General features: G+C 50.2%; 1 protein-coding gene across 2 annotated transcripts; it reads left to right on the top strand.

Annotated features, from left to right (window-relative positions):
• The first annotated feature begins 584 nt into the window (after positions 1–584).
• Positions 585–11,837, top strand: CBX4 (chromobox 4). 2 transcript variants are annotated; one of them, XM_083726200.1, is made up of 5 exons: positions 585–732; positions 4,411–4,454; positions 5,516–5,581; positions 8,287–8,353; positions 9,402–11,837. In XM_083726200.1, exons 4-5 carry the CDS (start codon positions 8,306–8,308, stop codon positions 10,779–10,781), a joined length of 1,428 nt encoding a protein of 475 aa, XP_083582326.1. In that variant the 5' UTR covers positions 585–732; positions 4,411–4,454; positions 5,516–5,581; positions 8,287–8,305; the 3' UTR covers positions 10,782–11,837. The 2 variants fall into 2 exon arrangements, with proteins under 2 accessions (XP_083582326.1, XP_083582325.1); XM_083726199.1 differs by lacking the exon at positions 585–732 and adding an exon at positions 4,047–4,269.
• Positions 11,838–14,120: the final 2,283 nt, after the last annotated feature.

The following is a 14,120-nucleotide window of genomic DNA, read 5'->3' on the forward strand; positions in this document are numbered from 1 at the left end:
CTCTTCCCCCGCAGGCTAACAAAGAAAGCCAGAAATGGAGGCAGCCAACTGCCCTTTGGGCATAAAAGCGGTATACAAATTAATAATAATATCATCTTGCTGCAGATGCCACAGCTGCTATTTCACAACCCCTCTGCTTAAGCTATTATTGTCAGGTGATACTGAGCCAGGAGAGTATCTGCATCTTTCAGAGGGTCAGAGGATGAAGTACTGGCCCAAGTTTTCCTGTCGCTGCAGTGCTTTGTGGCAGGAGAAGCTGCACCTGGAGAAATTATCCCTTCTAGCCAACTCTTAAAGACCCTTAAGGCAAACCCTATTCCAGACGATCATCTCTTGGCAAACCCTATTCCAGACGATCATCTCTTTTCCGGTGTTTGTTTATCGCAGCTTTTAAAATACACAACCCCCCGAACTTTTCCATGGTTGTTATTCACTGTCTCCAGGTTGTTTAATCCTCTTTCCCCTCTTCTGTGCGGTTCTGTCGGCTTCCCTCTTCGGGCCACCCGCAGGCTGCGTCTCCCAGCTTCTGGGTCGTTGTGCTTTATTGCGTCATGTCGTGTGTCGTTATGACACAATGCCAGCGTCCGGTGGGGCTTCGATTGGAAGCGGATGGGAGAAGCGGGGAAGTCATTCGTCCGTTTCTCTCCGAACTATTCCCTAGTGCCTCTCCAATGAAAATTCATTCCAGGTAGGATAAACGGAGTGGAATGAAGATTTTGGGAAAGGAGCAAGGTAGGGAATTTGGGCTCTAACGAGGTAAACGCTGCAAAATCGGAGGACAATCCGTTTGTTTAGAGTCTGTCTCTGTCCCTCATTCGGTTTTGCTCTGGAGATTCTGCAACGCCGGATTTGAGCGTGGGTGTTTTGCGCATTCTCTCTGCTACAATCCTTACACCGAGTCAATTGTTTTCTTTCTTTCCCAATCTCTCTCTCTGTCTCTCTCTCTCCGCTGTGTCTTTGGTTTCAGGCTGAGACAGGAATGTTCCAGTTGGTCAAACAGCTTCTTTCCTTCTTCTACCTATTTGACAGCCCCCACTCCCTTTTCAAACTGGGTAAAATCACTTCAGCAGCAGAACCGAGGATCCTAAAATGATCCAGACCACCACCAGCAGCAGCAGCAGCGGACCTACCGAATTATGCTCTACTTTTTAAAGAGCTCACACACCCAGCTTTTAAAATGGCGCGTAATCCAATAATGTATTGCGAAGAACTCTTGATCCGGATCAACCATTTAAAACATCCTAACTACAATTTAGTGTTCACAGGTATAAAGTGTTGTAAGAGGTCTGGTTTCTCCCACTTGGTAGTATGTGGAATAGTAATTGGATAGCATTAGTATGTTGGATAGTATGTGGAAAAGGAAAAGTCTCATCCTCGAGCAGTACAGAACAAGAGGCGAAAGCTCTTCTGAATTAGTGCAAAGTAGCAGGATAGGATCTTGCAGGTCCCTATGAAGGCAGTATCCGCCCCCGCCCCCATAGGATCAACTGTAGCGCATAGATTGGGGACTAGCGATTGCATTTTTTGTATTGTCCAAATGCAGAAAATTCAAACTTCCCCCCATCCCACCCTCCATTTCCTGATCCGCGGATCGGGCTCCTCGCCTCCAGGGCAGTTCGCAGATTCCGCTCGGTTGAAGCGGCGCTAAATTTCCCGCAGACATCAGTAGGGGGCGCGCTGGCGGGCAACTGAGAGAAGATGAGATTGCTCACTTGCTGCTTAAAAAAACACACCAGCTAACAGCACGTGGAAGATACAGGGAGAGGAAGGGGGCGTGGTAAGAAGAGGGCTTGATGTACAGTTCTAAGGGCCCGCCTTCCTCTGATTTTTTTTTAGGAAAGGTTATTGCTGGTTAATTAATAAAAAACGATCTGGGTCGACCATCTTTCCACGGTGTGCTGAATAGACCGGCTAGCTGGCTGCTTACGCATCCTCCCCTGTCTTTGTCATCCGAAGGACCCGTTTGGCCAGAGCAGATTTGGGAGATCGTAGAAAGCCAGGCATCCCCTTCACCTCCCTCCCCCACTAGTTTAGCGCCAGCGCGTCCCCGGTGCTCCGGTTTCCAGCAACATCTCGCGCAATTGGCTGCGAGAGAAGGACGATTCCATCCGTGTGGTAAATGCTCCCCTTTGCTGAGATTAATCCGCTTCTTCTCAGACCCGAAGAGCACCCAGAACCTCGGCAGTGTGTGGACAGAGGTTTTTGGCGCTTTTCTGCCGTAACATCGCTTAGCCCACGCCGAACCCCATTAAAGGATCTCTACTGGAATTATAGCCGGGGGGGCCTAGCTCTCTCTCTTTATATATAAGCCAGCTGATTAAATCAACTGTTCCCGAAAAAAGAAAGCCACCAACTCATCGCGCCACAATAAATCAGGTACTCCCCTAAGGCGCACGACACTCCGGGGCAAATGGGTCGATCGCCTTCTCATGAAACCGCCCCCCCTCCAAAAAAACTGGGCAATTTTGCGCACGTGTGTGAGCTCCGGTTAGGCGGGGAACTGTCCAGCCTCTGGTAAACTCTCCCGGTGGAAGCCACGATCGCACCAATCGGGCTGGGCTCTAGTTTCCGAAAAAGGTGCCCTCTCTCCCGCCCACCTTGTGGGGCGACTGACAAGGGGGATTCGCCCCTTTCCCATACACTTGGGGAATATAATCTTGTGCCCATCCACAGAAGTTTTTCGGGATATGGGCAGCAGGTCTGTCTCTGTTGCGAGACTGCTTCTCCGTCTGTCTGTCTGTCAGTCTGTCTTTGTGCCTCTGTGTGTCCACATCTTCTGAAGTTCTCCACTTCTCATCTTCCACGTCGCCCCGATTCCATCAAGAGCTGGCCAGCTCCCATCGCCTCCCCCGTTTATATCGTGCCACCTCTCCTAGACGGTTCCCTCTCTTGCTGGGACGAGGGTTACATGCTGCAGAGCTCCCCCAAAGTCTCCCACTGGGGTTCAGAGCAGAGGGCTCGCACGGCCCTAACCCCAGCTCGCTCGCAGCTTTCGGGGGTGCCCTGCACTTTCTCCGCCCTCACAGCTCCTCCCGCTCACCTGCCACTCCAGCGAAGGTTTCCACTGCCTTTTTTAATTGTTCAACTTCTGCCTTTATGCGCGCTGCGTAGAGACAGAAGGTTCCTAAACCTTTAGTGGAATCCTTAGGTGACCATCTCGAAAAGGGGTCCTCTCGTGGACAGTTATTTTATTATTTTTAAAGGATTGACAGACTGGGATCCAAGATCAGAATTTAAATCCAGCAAACCAGGAGAAGCCATTCCTTTTCCAAGGAGAAGCTACTTTTCTGTCGCGAGACTAGGCTGCCCAAGGGCCGGAGTGGACTTGCTCATGTTATCTGACGTTTGACGTGGCTGAAACCTCGCCCACCCACCACCGCGTTGCCCCCGGTTGCCCTTCTCTCCCAGATAAAGACTTTGCCGGACCCCCTTTAATCTAAAGCTTGTTCCGTCGTGTTAAAAAAGGTCATTCCCCCACCCTCACGCCATTGCAGAACAAACCCCACAGCAAATAAATGGAAAACTTTGCGGATCAGCCCCTATGCTTCTGACGCTACGAAGACGTCAGAAAAATCAATAAGGTGTTTGGGGGGGGGGGGTTGCTACTTTGCAACTCCTCAGTCCTCCGGTTTGGTCCCCGAAAATGAAAATCTAGGTTCCTTCCCTGAATAAGACTTTGCCAAAGGGCACAGTTGCTTCTGCAGTGCTGCTCTCCAGAGAGACTGAATACCCTAAATACTTTTTTTTTTTTACACGGGCGGATTTCGAAATTTTAGGTGGGGGGCTGACTAGGGTAGATTGCTGAGCAATGGAGCAATCGACCCTCCCCCCCCCTTTACTCTCACACACCGCCTGCATGCAAGGGGGGGATTAAATCGAAACCCCTTCTCCCCCGCCTCCCTAACATTCTCTCCGTTTCCCCTCCCCCGCTTTTCCCGCCCCTCGACGGCGCCGAGCCAATCCCCGGGCCGCTTTTCTCTTTGACAGGCAGCGAGCTCCCCGCCCCTCCCGTGACGTCCCTGCGATGATTTGCATGAGTTGCGCTGCTGCAAGAGGCTGGAGCTCAGTTGTCTGGGAAGGCGAAGCGAGCGGAGAGAGCCGGAGAGCGCTGTCTGACTGCAAGACACCCCAGCCCTAGGGTTCCCCCCCGCCCGATCTCACGCTCCCCTCCTCCACCCACCCAGCCCCCCACTACCCAAAATGGAGCTGCCGACGGTGGGCGAGCATGTCTTTGCGGTGGAAAGCATCGAAAAGAAGCGTATCCGGAAGGTGAGCGAGCGACGGTCCTTGCAGCTCCAGGGTGGAGAGCGGAGCGGGGAGGGCTGCTGGTCTGCAGACTGCGTGGTGGGGGGAATCTTTCAGGAGACTGACGTCTTTTATTCCTCCCCCCTCCCCTTATTTTATTTGCAGGGCCGAGTGGAGTATCTGGTCAAATGGAGAGGATGGTCCTCCAAGTAAGTCCTGGGGAAGGGCGACGGGGGAACCTTCGAGCGGGCTGCAGAGTCTTCTGGCTTGACTGCCTGCTAATGCACTCCGCTTGCATGCTCCAGCAATCCGGAAAATGCCTCGGTTGTTTTTTTTTTTAACGCATGCATAAAAAGGAGGGGGGACGTGCATGCAATTGGGGGGGGGCAGCCTAGAGAAACGAGGCAAAGCGGTGCAGAGCCAGCAGCTTCAGAGAGAGAGAGAGAGAAGGCAAAGGCGGCGACTGATGTTCAGCAGTTGCAGAAAATGGCTCCTTTGGAAAGCAGGCTCCATATTGCAGAACCGAGCAGACCCGAGATCGAGGAAGAGAAGGGAGGGCGAGAGAAGGAGAAGGGGGAGGACCCCCACAAATAAATAAAAAATACATTAAATAGGATGCGATTTAAATTCTCGAATCTGGCCCGAGAGGGAGAGAGACCCGGGGGAAGGCGGCCACTCACTGTCACCAGAGTGCTGCCTTACTGGCTGGGAGGGGACTGCGATTGAACTTGACCGTCCCTCGGTCCGTGCTGCTACTTCTGCTGGATCAGAGGAGACGTGCGGGAGCTGGGAAGCTCCGTGGGGGTCTGGATGACAGAGCCTGCGAGGAGGGGGCGGGAAAGGCGCTGGAACTGGGTAGGATGCCGAGACGGCGGAGGGGGCAGATTTGGAAAGGGGGGGTGGGCTTTTGGCCAGCCGCCGCATGCATGGCATTCCTCCGGAATAATAACCGCGCTAAATAAACAAGATTCTCTGCTCCGCCCGCCCAGTCTACAGCCCCTCCGCCCATCCCCCAGTTCCCTGTAGCGGCTGGAGTCCTGAATGCGCACTTTGAAATCCGTCTTGGGAAGCCGGAGGGGGGCGGTGGCTAACTTGGCCAGTCTTTAAAATGGCCCCTTAACATGCAACTTGGGGGGTGTGTGTGTGTGTGTGTGTGTGTGTCTGTGCTTAAGAGCTCCCATCGAGAACTACAAATGTGAATTATTGCACTATATAACTAAGTGGTGTGCATTTAAAATAAATAAAAACCTCCTTTCATTTCCTTTGCAAGGTATAACACGTGGGAGCCGGAGGAAAACATCCTGGATCCCAGGCTCTTAATCGCCTTTCAGAACAGGTGAGAGCTTATGGAGCAAAGGGGATGTCTGTTTTTCTGCCTGTCTGCCCGTGTCAGGAGCTGTACAACCAGATCCATTTTCGGTGGACGGGTGGGGAGCCTAGAAACAGCCACTGCTTTTGCGCGGGAGGTGGGTAGTCCCGGGGCGGGTCGCGGAGTGCCGAGGACCTTTCCTTTGCTGCTGCTGCAGTAGCACAGGTCGCAGGGAGCGTGGCAGCCTTGTGCAAGCGGCGCTGCGCGTGACGGAACTCCGCTTTAACCCCTTCGCCGCTGCAGCGCAGGGACTTCCTTTCCGGACGACGCTCGAGTTGCCTTGCCTCGGTCGTTGCAAGGTGGTGCTGCTGCTGGCACGTGACGGAAGGGAGAGGCGGAGGGTGTGCGCGCTGCTTGCCAGCTCGGCCGCTCTTGCGCTTGGCATTTTCTGAGAGCCTGCCTGGGGAGACTCGCTGCTGCGGAAACCTCTCGCAGAGAGCCCCTCCCACGTCGTGTGTGTGGCTGCAAAATGCAGCTCTCGTCGAGCCCTGGCTGCCTCAGCGGGAGATTGGGTCGATCCCAGTGCATACGGCGCTGCTGCTGCTGCTGCCATAGGCTTGGCTTTTTGCGTGCGACTCGTTTCCCTTAGGATTTTGGCGCAAACCGAAGTGTAAACTTGGGGAATAAGAGGCGACGTCTTGCACTTGCATTCCCCCCCTCACACCACAGTCACCACTCGGTGCGTCTGCCAAGCTGCCCTAAGCTTGAGGACTCTGGGCCTTGCAGGATATGGGGGGCGGCGGAGAAAGAGAGGTTGCTTCTCCAGGTGCCTGAACTGCACACCTTGGAAACGGCGCTACTTGCGGGCTTTGCATTGCCCCTGCTCCGCTCCGGCCAGCCCCTGGTGGGGGCTGCACCTCCTCGGGCTCCGCCCCCTCCCTTTCCCGCGTTCGATCGATAATTTGGTTACTTCGCGGTTCAGGCGCCTGGAGCACGTTCTCCCCTCCCTCTTCAGTCCATGAGCGGCCTCCGAGGCAGCGGTGGGGGGAAGGGGCGCATTATGTGAATCCTAATGAGGTGATTAGCATCCAGGGCAGTTCCTGCTTTCTTGCCGCGTTGTGTGTGTTTGGTTTCGTGACTCCCATCTCCTCTGCAGGCAGCGCGTGGGATGGGTGGGACGTTGGCTGCTGGTTACCCAAACACCTACAGCCTGGGGGAAATGAGTGCAAGGAGGGTGGGGACTTGCCTGGACTCCCCCCTGGGATGCATTTTGTTTAGGATTTGCTGTCAGCACCCACATGTTTTTGCCATTACACAAGATCTCCCTTAACTGCCAGTGCACATTTGCACCCTGCTACACTCTCCTTGCAGATTGCTAATTTTATGGGTGGTTTCTTAAGATAAGCAAAAAGGGACCCAGTAAAGAATGTCTCCTGTGGCAGGGAGGGTAGTGTGAGCAGAAAGAAAAGCTTAAAAGTCAGCAGTCATTGTTTCCACCCAGGTTCTCCTAACCATGTTTATTCAGAAGTAAGCCCCTTCCCCATAGTTTTCAGTTGAGTTTTTATGACCAAGCTGTAAGCAAAACCTTAGGTGTGTTTTGTTGGAAATAAACTCAGCTTAGAGTATGATTTTACTTTTCTTGGAATAAGCCCCATCAAACTAGAGGAAACCTACTTTTGAATAGTCATTGATAGGGTTGGACTGTTGTCTACATAGGGCTTGCTTTCTCCCAAATGTTCTTAGAATTGCAGCATCTGTATTTGTTTTGAAATTTTAAAATTAAAACCTCTCACAAAATGGTGGGTTAGTTGGCAAACCAAGATAAAGCAGCCTTGGAAAAGATATGTTTCAGCCCCATTTAAAGTGCTAAAATGGACCCCTGAGAGACTTGGCCATAGTAATTCAATGACTTGTTTTGTTGTAAAGTATCAGATTGGCTGGTTTCAAAAGCTATTGCGTTTCTATGCCTTTTTGCATGGTTGCGGAAAATGCTGGTCTCCATGAGAACTAGATTTTTATTTATTTACTTGTCTATGAATTCCTAGATCTTGATAATTTCTTGGGGATAGAGATGCAGGGCATTTTCATGTATTGCACTAACTGCAATCCTATACATGTACCGGTATATTCAAGAGTAAAAAATCCGACTGAATTTGATGGAACTCATTCCCTGGAAAGTGTGCAGGGTTGCATACTAACTTGGAGGGAGTGTTTCTTATGCCCATATTGGGTTACTCTGTGTATTCTGGGTTATTGTTTTTTAACTTGTTCTTCCACTTGTTACTCTGCCTTAGCATTTACATGTGCAAAGCATGAAAGGTGTTTTTTCGGTGCTGTGTGAAATTTTCTCCCACCCTTTGCGTGTCTGTGCATTTCGCCCCTCTCCGCTGGAATAACTGATACCCTGTAGGGGCTTGAGGCAGCAGTGCTTGCTGGCTTGTGTTAATTCCCGTGACCTTTTAGCATTTTGTCTTGTTGCCTTTAGTTCTGTAGCCTCCTCCTGCTGCTGCTGCTCTGCAGTAAAAATGCTGCCTAGCTCTGTGATTCCTTACTTAGAAGTCCCACTGTGCTCAGTGTGGCTTACTCCCAAGTAAGAGTGCTTAGGATTGCAGCCTTGTGTTCACGGTTAACCTGCATGGTAAAGGACATTTTTCTCTCCCTTGTCCTCTTTGGTGTGTTGTTGGAAGAGAGGTTTCCTAATTGCATCGCTATTGATTTTTATATCTCTTCAGGGAGAGGCAGGAGCAACTTATGGGGTACCGCAAACGAGGACCAAAACCAAAGCCATTGGTGGTTCAGGTAAATCCAATCAGTTCCTCTGCTTTCTGCTCTCCTAACTTTCAAAGTGAGATAAGACAGTAACAGTAGATCTAGCCAAATCCTGAAATGGGAATCTTGCTGAGCAAGCCGATTTTTTAAAAAGGCTTTCTGAACGCCTGTTCTGTTTTTGTTTAATTAATAAATATCCACTTCCTTGTCTGGTGCCTTTCCCAGGGGAAGAGAATTGCATCTTGGTTTCATCATGCTCTGGGAGACAGCGTGTTTGTACACACACACACACACACACATATGCCTTGTTAACTGTAAATAACAGGGGAAGCCCTGGCCATCCTGTGACTTTATAGGTCCTTTTGCCAGCATGTGTGGAATATATTCTGAGAAGGCCCAGCAAATGTGGTCTCTGTCGTGGGTGACCGTGACTGAGCCCTCTGTGTCCCGCAAAAGAGATTTATTGGTGGAGTCTTTGAATCAGCAGAAGGAGAATTCTTATGTCTTCTCTTCCACCTTGCATTCTGTGTTTGGTAGCCCAGTTGGCTGTGAAATACACTTCCTGCTTCACTTGCGGAGACCTACAATGCAAGATGCCTGTGCCTTGCCAAGAAGTATGTAACAGGAGCCAAGGAGTGCTGTTCACAGCAGCTTTGTCCCTGCCCCAGCCTGTCCCGATTTCCACATATGTTTCTTAGACATCCTTTCCCCCTTGTGCTCCAAAGGACCATTGACTAAAAGAATGTCGCCTCTAATTTCAACTTTATCTCAGCCAGTTAGGGAAAAGGTGGGATGAGGTTGTTGGACTAGGCATTTTAGAACAGGGTTTCCCCAAACTTGGGTCTCCAGCTGTTTTTGGACTACAACTCCCATAATCCCTAGCTAGCAGGGCCAGTGGTCAGGGATGATGGGATTTGTAGTCCAAAAAGAGCATCCTTTAAAAACTGTTGCTGTTAAAAGTTCTGGGTCTTATAGGATCTGTTTCTATAGGCTTGTAAAATGTGCTGCCGCCCTCTCTCTTTCAAAGCCCTTAATGGACTGTTTTCCCCCACCCCCTCCCTGCTCCTCCTCCTTGCAGCTGCCATCCTTTGCACGCCGTTCCAATGTCCTCACTGGCCTCCAAGACCCTGCCATGGAAAACAGGCCCAAGCTGGACCTGGGCAGCTCCGGCAAAAGCCAGCAGCACCAGTACGAACTCAACAGCAAGAAGCACCACCAGTACCAGCCCAACGGCAAGGAGAGCAACATCAAGTCTCACGGCAAAGGGAAGTACTACTACCAGCTGAACAGCAAGAAACACCACCACTACCAGCCTGACCCTAAGATGTACGAGCCCCATTACCAGCCCGGCAGCAAGGAGCCTCAGCAAGGGCAGGCCTGCTTGGACCACAGCAAGAGCCCCTTGATGTCCCACATGGACAAATGGTCTCATGGCTCAGCCAAGAGCCTGCTGAACCCTGTGAAGAACCTGGGGGGTGCTGAAGGGAAGAACGGCGCAGAGAAGAACCTTTCCAGCGGCACGGGGCCGCCCCCACCGCCCCCTCCCCGGGACGGCGTGACCAGCAATGGGATTGGCGGCAAGATGAAGATCGTCAAGAACAAGAACAAGAATGGCCGCATTGTGATTGTCATGAGCAAGTACATGGAGAACGGCATGCAGGCCGTGAAGATCAAATCTGGAGAAGCGCCCAAAAAGCGGGTGGCTGAGGACAGGACTGCTAAGAGGGGGGCCTCCGAGGAGAGGCAGGAGTCGTGGAAAAAGCCCGGGGCGGAGAGATGGCTGGGCAGCGACCCCCAAGGGAAATCGGGGGCAGAGGCAAGTAAAATGCCTGCCGAGCATGGGACCAACTGCCAAAAGACTACAGCCTCTAGCAAAGAGCCGCCCATTCCTGAACAGCAACCCCTTCAGCTCACCACCAAGCCCAACCTCGCCCCGTGGTCCCTGGACTCCAGGCCGCAGGAACAGAACTCTGCTGCCGCTGCGTCATGCGTGGGGCTGAACCTCTCGCCCAGTTGCGGTGGGTCGCGCAAGCGCTGCCTCTCCGAACCCCACAGGGACAAGGAGGGCGGCAAGAAGCGCCTCACGTCCCGGAGCATCAGCGCCCCTACTTGCCTCAGCCCTCCTACCCCAGAGAGACCCGAGGCCCGAGCGCTTCCTGCCTCCCAGCCCGAGGTCATTCTGCTGGACTCGGACTTGGACGAGCCCATAGACTTGCGGTGCGTCAAGGTGCGGGGGGACAGTGAGCCCGGCCTGGTGCACATTAAGCCAGAGACTTTGCCGGCGCCAGCTGACCCGCCGGCACCGGAGCCTCCAAAACCGGTGGAACACTTTGAGGTGGAGGAAGAAGAGGAGGAGGAGCCCGCGCAGGAGTTCAAGCCTTTCTTTGGGAATATAATAATAACGGATGTGACGGCGAACTGCCTGACTGTGACCTTTAAGGAATATGTGACAGTGTGAGGAGGCGCAGGCTTCGGCCCTCTCCCTGGGCGGCCTGACACATGACCCCCTCATCCCTCCTCCTCTAAGGTATTGTTCTGCCCGGAGAGTAACTCTATGGTGCCACCCGCCCAAGATCAGAAGTGGCCCAAGACCCCTGCCACGCCCCAGAAGAAGGGAGGGTGGGGTGTGGCGATTCTCCTTCGCTAGAGGGTGGTCTTCCATCTTGGTTGGTTCCTGGGGGGGGGGCATCTCCACCTTCCCTGGGCCTCGTGCGCCAGGAAGTAGTCAGGGTGGCGGCTTCCCAGTTAACTTGACGGGAGAGTTACATAGTATTATATTTTAACAGTGCTAACTTGTCGAGTCGTTCTTGCTCCCGTTTGTATGTGGTGTTGCTGAAAATGTATTGTTTGAGCTGAAGGCAGCCCCCCTCCCCTCCAAGGTGGGCCACGCAATTATATTTATTTGTAGGTATTTATATAATGAAATATTAAGAAAAGACTAGATTTATGGAGTTTCCCTAGATTTGCCCTATATATATATATAATTATATTAAATACATATATTATATATATATTAAAAGCTATATCAGAATATTTTCATTTTCGTCCCTTTTTAAAAGCCACTTCTGGTTTTTCGTCCCCCCGCCCCCCTACTTTTCCTTTTCATAAAACTGCAGGACCATCCCTTTTCCTCTGGTATATATTTTTTGATACTGTGTCCAACGCATTCTTGTTTTCAGTGTGCAAAAAAAAAAAGTTAATAATAATAATCATTATCTAAAGCTAAACAAGCTATTATAGAAACTGCTGCTACTAGAAATGTCTAAACTATAAGCTTCCAATTATTATGAATTGCTTGAATGTAAATATTAAATGGATATGTTGAAAGTGCATTTGATGTTCTGCAGCTAGCCTAGGGTCTGGCTTGCAAAGACTAGCTGGAAAGTGGGGAGGAGCGAGGGCCTGGAGACCTGATGGGAACCTGTTGCTCTTTGGGGGCTGTATGCCGAAGGAAGGAAAGAAAATTGTGTGTCATGCAGTCATTGCAAAGGATTATAAACCTTTCCAAAAACAACAGGAGGTTTTGAGTACATTTATTGCAACTTTGGTTGTCTTTGGGGGCCTTGTTATTGTGCATGCAATCTAAGCATATGTTGCTGTTTCGGGTCTCTGGTCATAATCTGCAGGGGGTACTTTGGATGCAATAGGTTCTCCATTCTTGGATTAGATGACCTCTGGAATTCTTTCTCACTCGCTAGCTGAGAGCCAACAAAGGAAGCACTTGAATGCGATGGGCAAGCTTCTGCTCTGCTTTAGTTTTCAGATGATTTCAGTTCTTAAATGGTGCAGAACAGAGCGAGGTGCCAAAAGCTGTCATGCCTGACATGTATGATCATCCAACTAGCACATATGTAATTGGTTGTAAAAAAAAAAAGAAGACCTACACAGAGGCTGCTCCTTCGATAGCATCAAAACATGGATTCCCAGCCCCCGGCGCCATAAAGGTCAGGTGTAACTTCTTAAGAAATGCTGGATAGAATAAACAATTGGAGTACGATGATAGCAAGAAAATGTTGCTCTCATTCTGTCTCCCACACACTTCCTCCATAGGAGAATTATGTTCCTTAAGAGGCAGGCTGTCCGTTTCAAAGAGTTGCATGAATTTATTTGGCATTCACCATCTTCAGATTGTAAGGTCCCTGTTAGGACTTGCACAAAATGTTTACATAGATGAGCCTCAGCAGAACTTCCTCACCAGTCAGCCACAGCAGTCTCTTAGGGCGCTCGCCATAAAACAGTCAAAATGACTTTCTGCCCTACCTTGGCATGTCATGAGAGAACATGGCAAAGTGAGTGGACTTTTGTCAACTTGCCACGTTAACCAGAAAGGTAGATTGCCAGACTGATACTTCCAAAAGAATGCAGTTCTGCTAGTGTAAATTGTGCTGACTGTCATTCTGTGAAGCTTTAGTTTTCAGGATTAAGTCATGATCCTAGAAATAAAGGACTGTCTTCCTTCCCCTTCCCCGCCAAAAATAATAGTCCACCTGGAAGAGCCTTCCGCAGCTTTTGCTGCCCTCCAAATGTTGCTGGTCTATAACTCCCATCTCTGACAATTGATGGCCAGCTGGGGCTGATGAAAGTTGTAGTCAAAAACATCTGGAGGGCAAAAGGACAGGGAAGGCTGACCTGAAAACGGTGCTGGCTTTGCCTTCTGATATCTCAAAACACATTTGAGATTGGGTTGTTCTTTTTGTTTTCATTATGTATTTTGTGCTTTTATATTGTGCTTTTATATTGTGCTTTTATGTTGTGAACCACCTGGAGACCTGCAGGTATAGGGTAGTACAGTCGTACCTTGGTTATCAAACGCCCTGGAACTTGGACGTTTTGGCTCCCAAATCCTGCAAACCCAGAAATGATTGTTCCGGTTTGCAAATGTTCTTTTGGAACCCGGATGTCTGATGGGGCTTCCGCAGCTTCTGATTGGTTGCAGGAGCTACCTGTAGCCAACCAGAAGCTGCAATTTGGTTTTCGAATGTTTTGGAAATCAAACGGTCTTCCGGAATGGATTCTGTTTGGCTTCCAAAGTACAACTGTATACAAATCTAATACATAACAAAATATTAATAATCATTAATAATAAAAGATCTGTGCGGCAAAAGAACAGGGAAGGCTAACCTAGGAACAATGCTGGCTTTGCCTTTCAATATCTCAAAGTCCAAGTGGAATACAGAAATCTGTCCTAGAGTCAAATGGTCCAGTTCAGCACTGTTTACACTGAGAGCCAGCAGCTTTCCAGGGTCTCGAGAGTCTCATCTGGACTTGCAATGCCAGGGATTCAACATAGGAGCTTTGACATACAAACGTGTTGTTCCTTCCACAGAACTATGAGGCACCTAGAGGCCTGTATTAGCAGAGCTTCAAGAAGTGCAAGATATAAGAATAGGAATCTGAATCCTGTTCTGGCTACTAAGCTTTAATTGAAAGGTGCCGGACTACTGGATGCTGTAGCTGAGATTCCTGCATTGCAGGAGGTCGAACTAAATGACCCTTTGGGTCTCAACTCTTACCATTCTATGATTCTGTATCCTGTGCCCATCCTTCTACGCCTCTGGTGCCAATGCTTGAAGAACTCTTTGAAAGCTGGTTCTGTTATTTTTCTCAGCAATGCTGGTAATGGAGGGAAAGGTAGATTTGGTAGATTACACTTCATTGGGCCTTGGTCTCATCTTGTTGCCCTCCCTGCCCTCAATTAAATCTCACAGATAGGCCATTATTAGGAAGTGCATGCTTAAGGTGGACTGCTGTTGGAGTGGGAACAAATTGCTTCATGTGATTATACTAGTTATCTGCT

Source organism: Podarcis gaigeae, assembly GCF_964106915.1.
Source record: "Podarcis gaigeae genome assembly, chromosome: 2".
Taxonomy (NCBI): Eukaryota; Metazoa; Chordata; class Lepidosauria; order Squamata; family Lacertidae; genus Podarcis; species Podarcis gaigeae.

What these genes read in the sequence shown, in the direction of transcription:
- CBX4 (XM_083726199.1), top strand. Translation starts at nt 4,201, where the DNA reads ATGGAGCTGCCGACGGTGGGCGAGCATGTCTTTGCGGTGGAAAGCATC. An exon ending in AAAAGAAGCGTATCCGGAAG is followed by an intron (nt 4,270 to 4,410) that starts GTGAGCGAGCGA and finishes TTTTATTTGCAG; the next exon opens with GGCCGAGTGGAGTATCTGGT. An exon ending in CAAAGCCATTGGTGGTTCAG is followed by an intron (nt 8,354 to 9,401) that starts GTAAATCCAATC and finishes TCCTCCTTGCAG; the next exon opens with CTGCCATCCTTTGCACGCCG.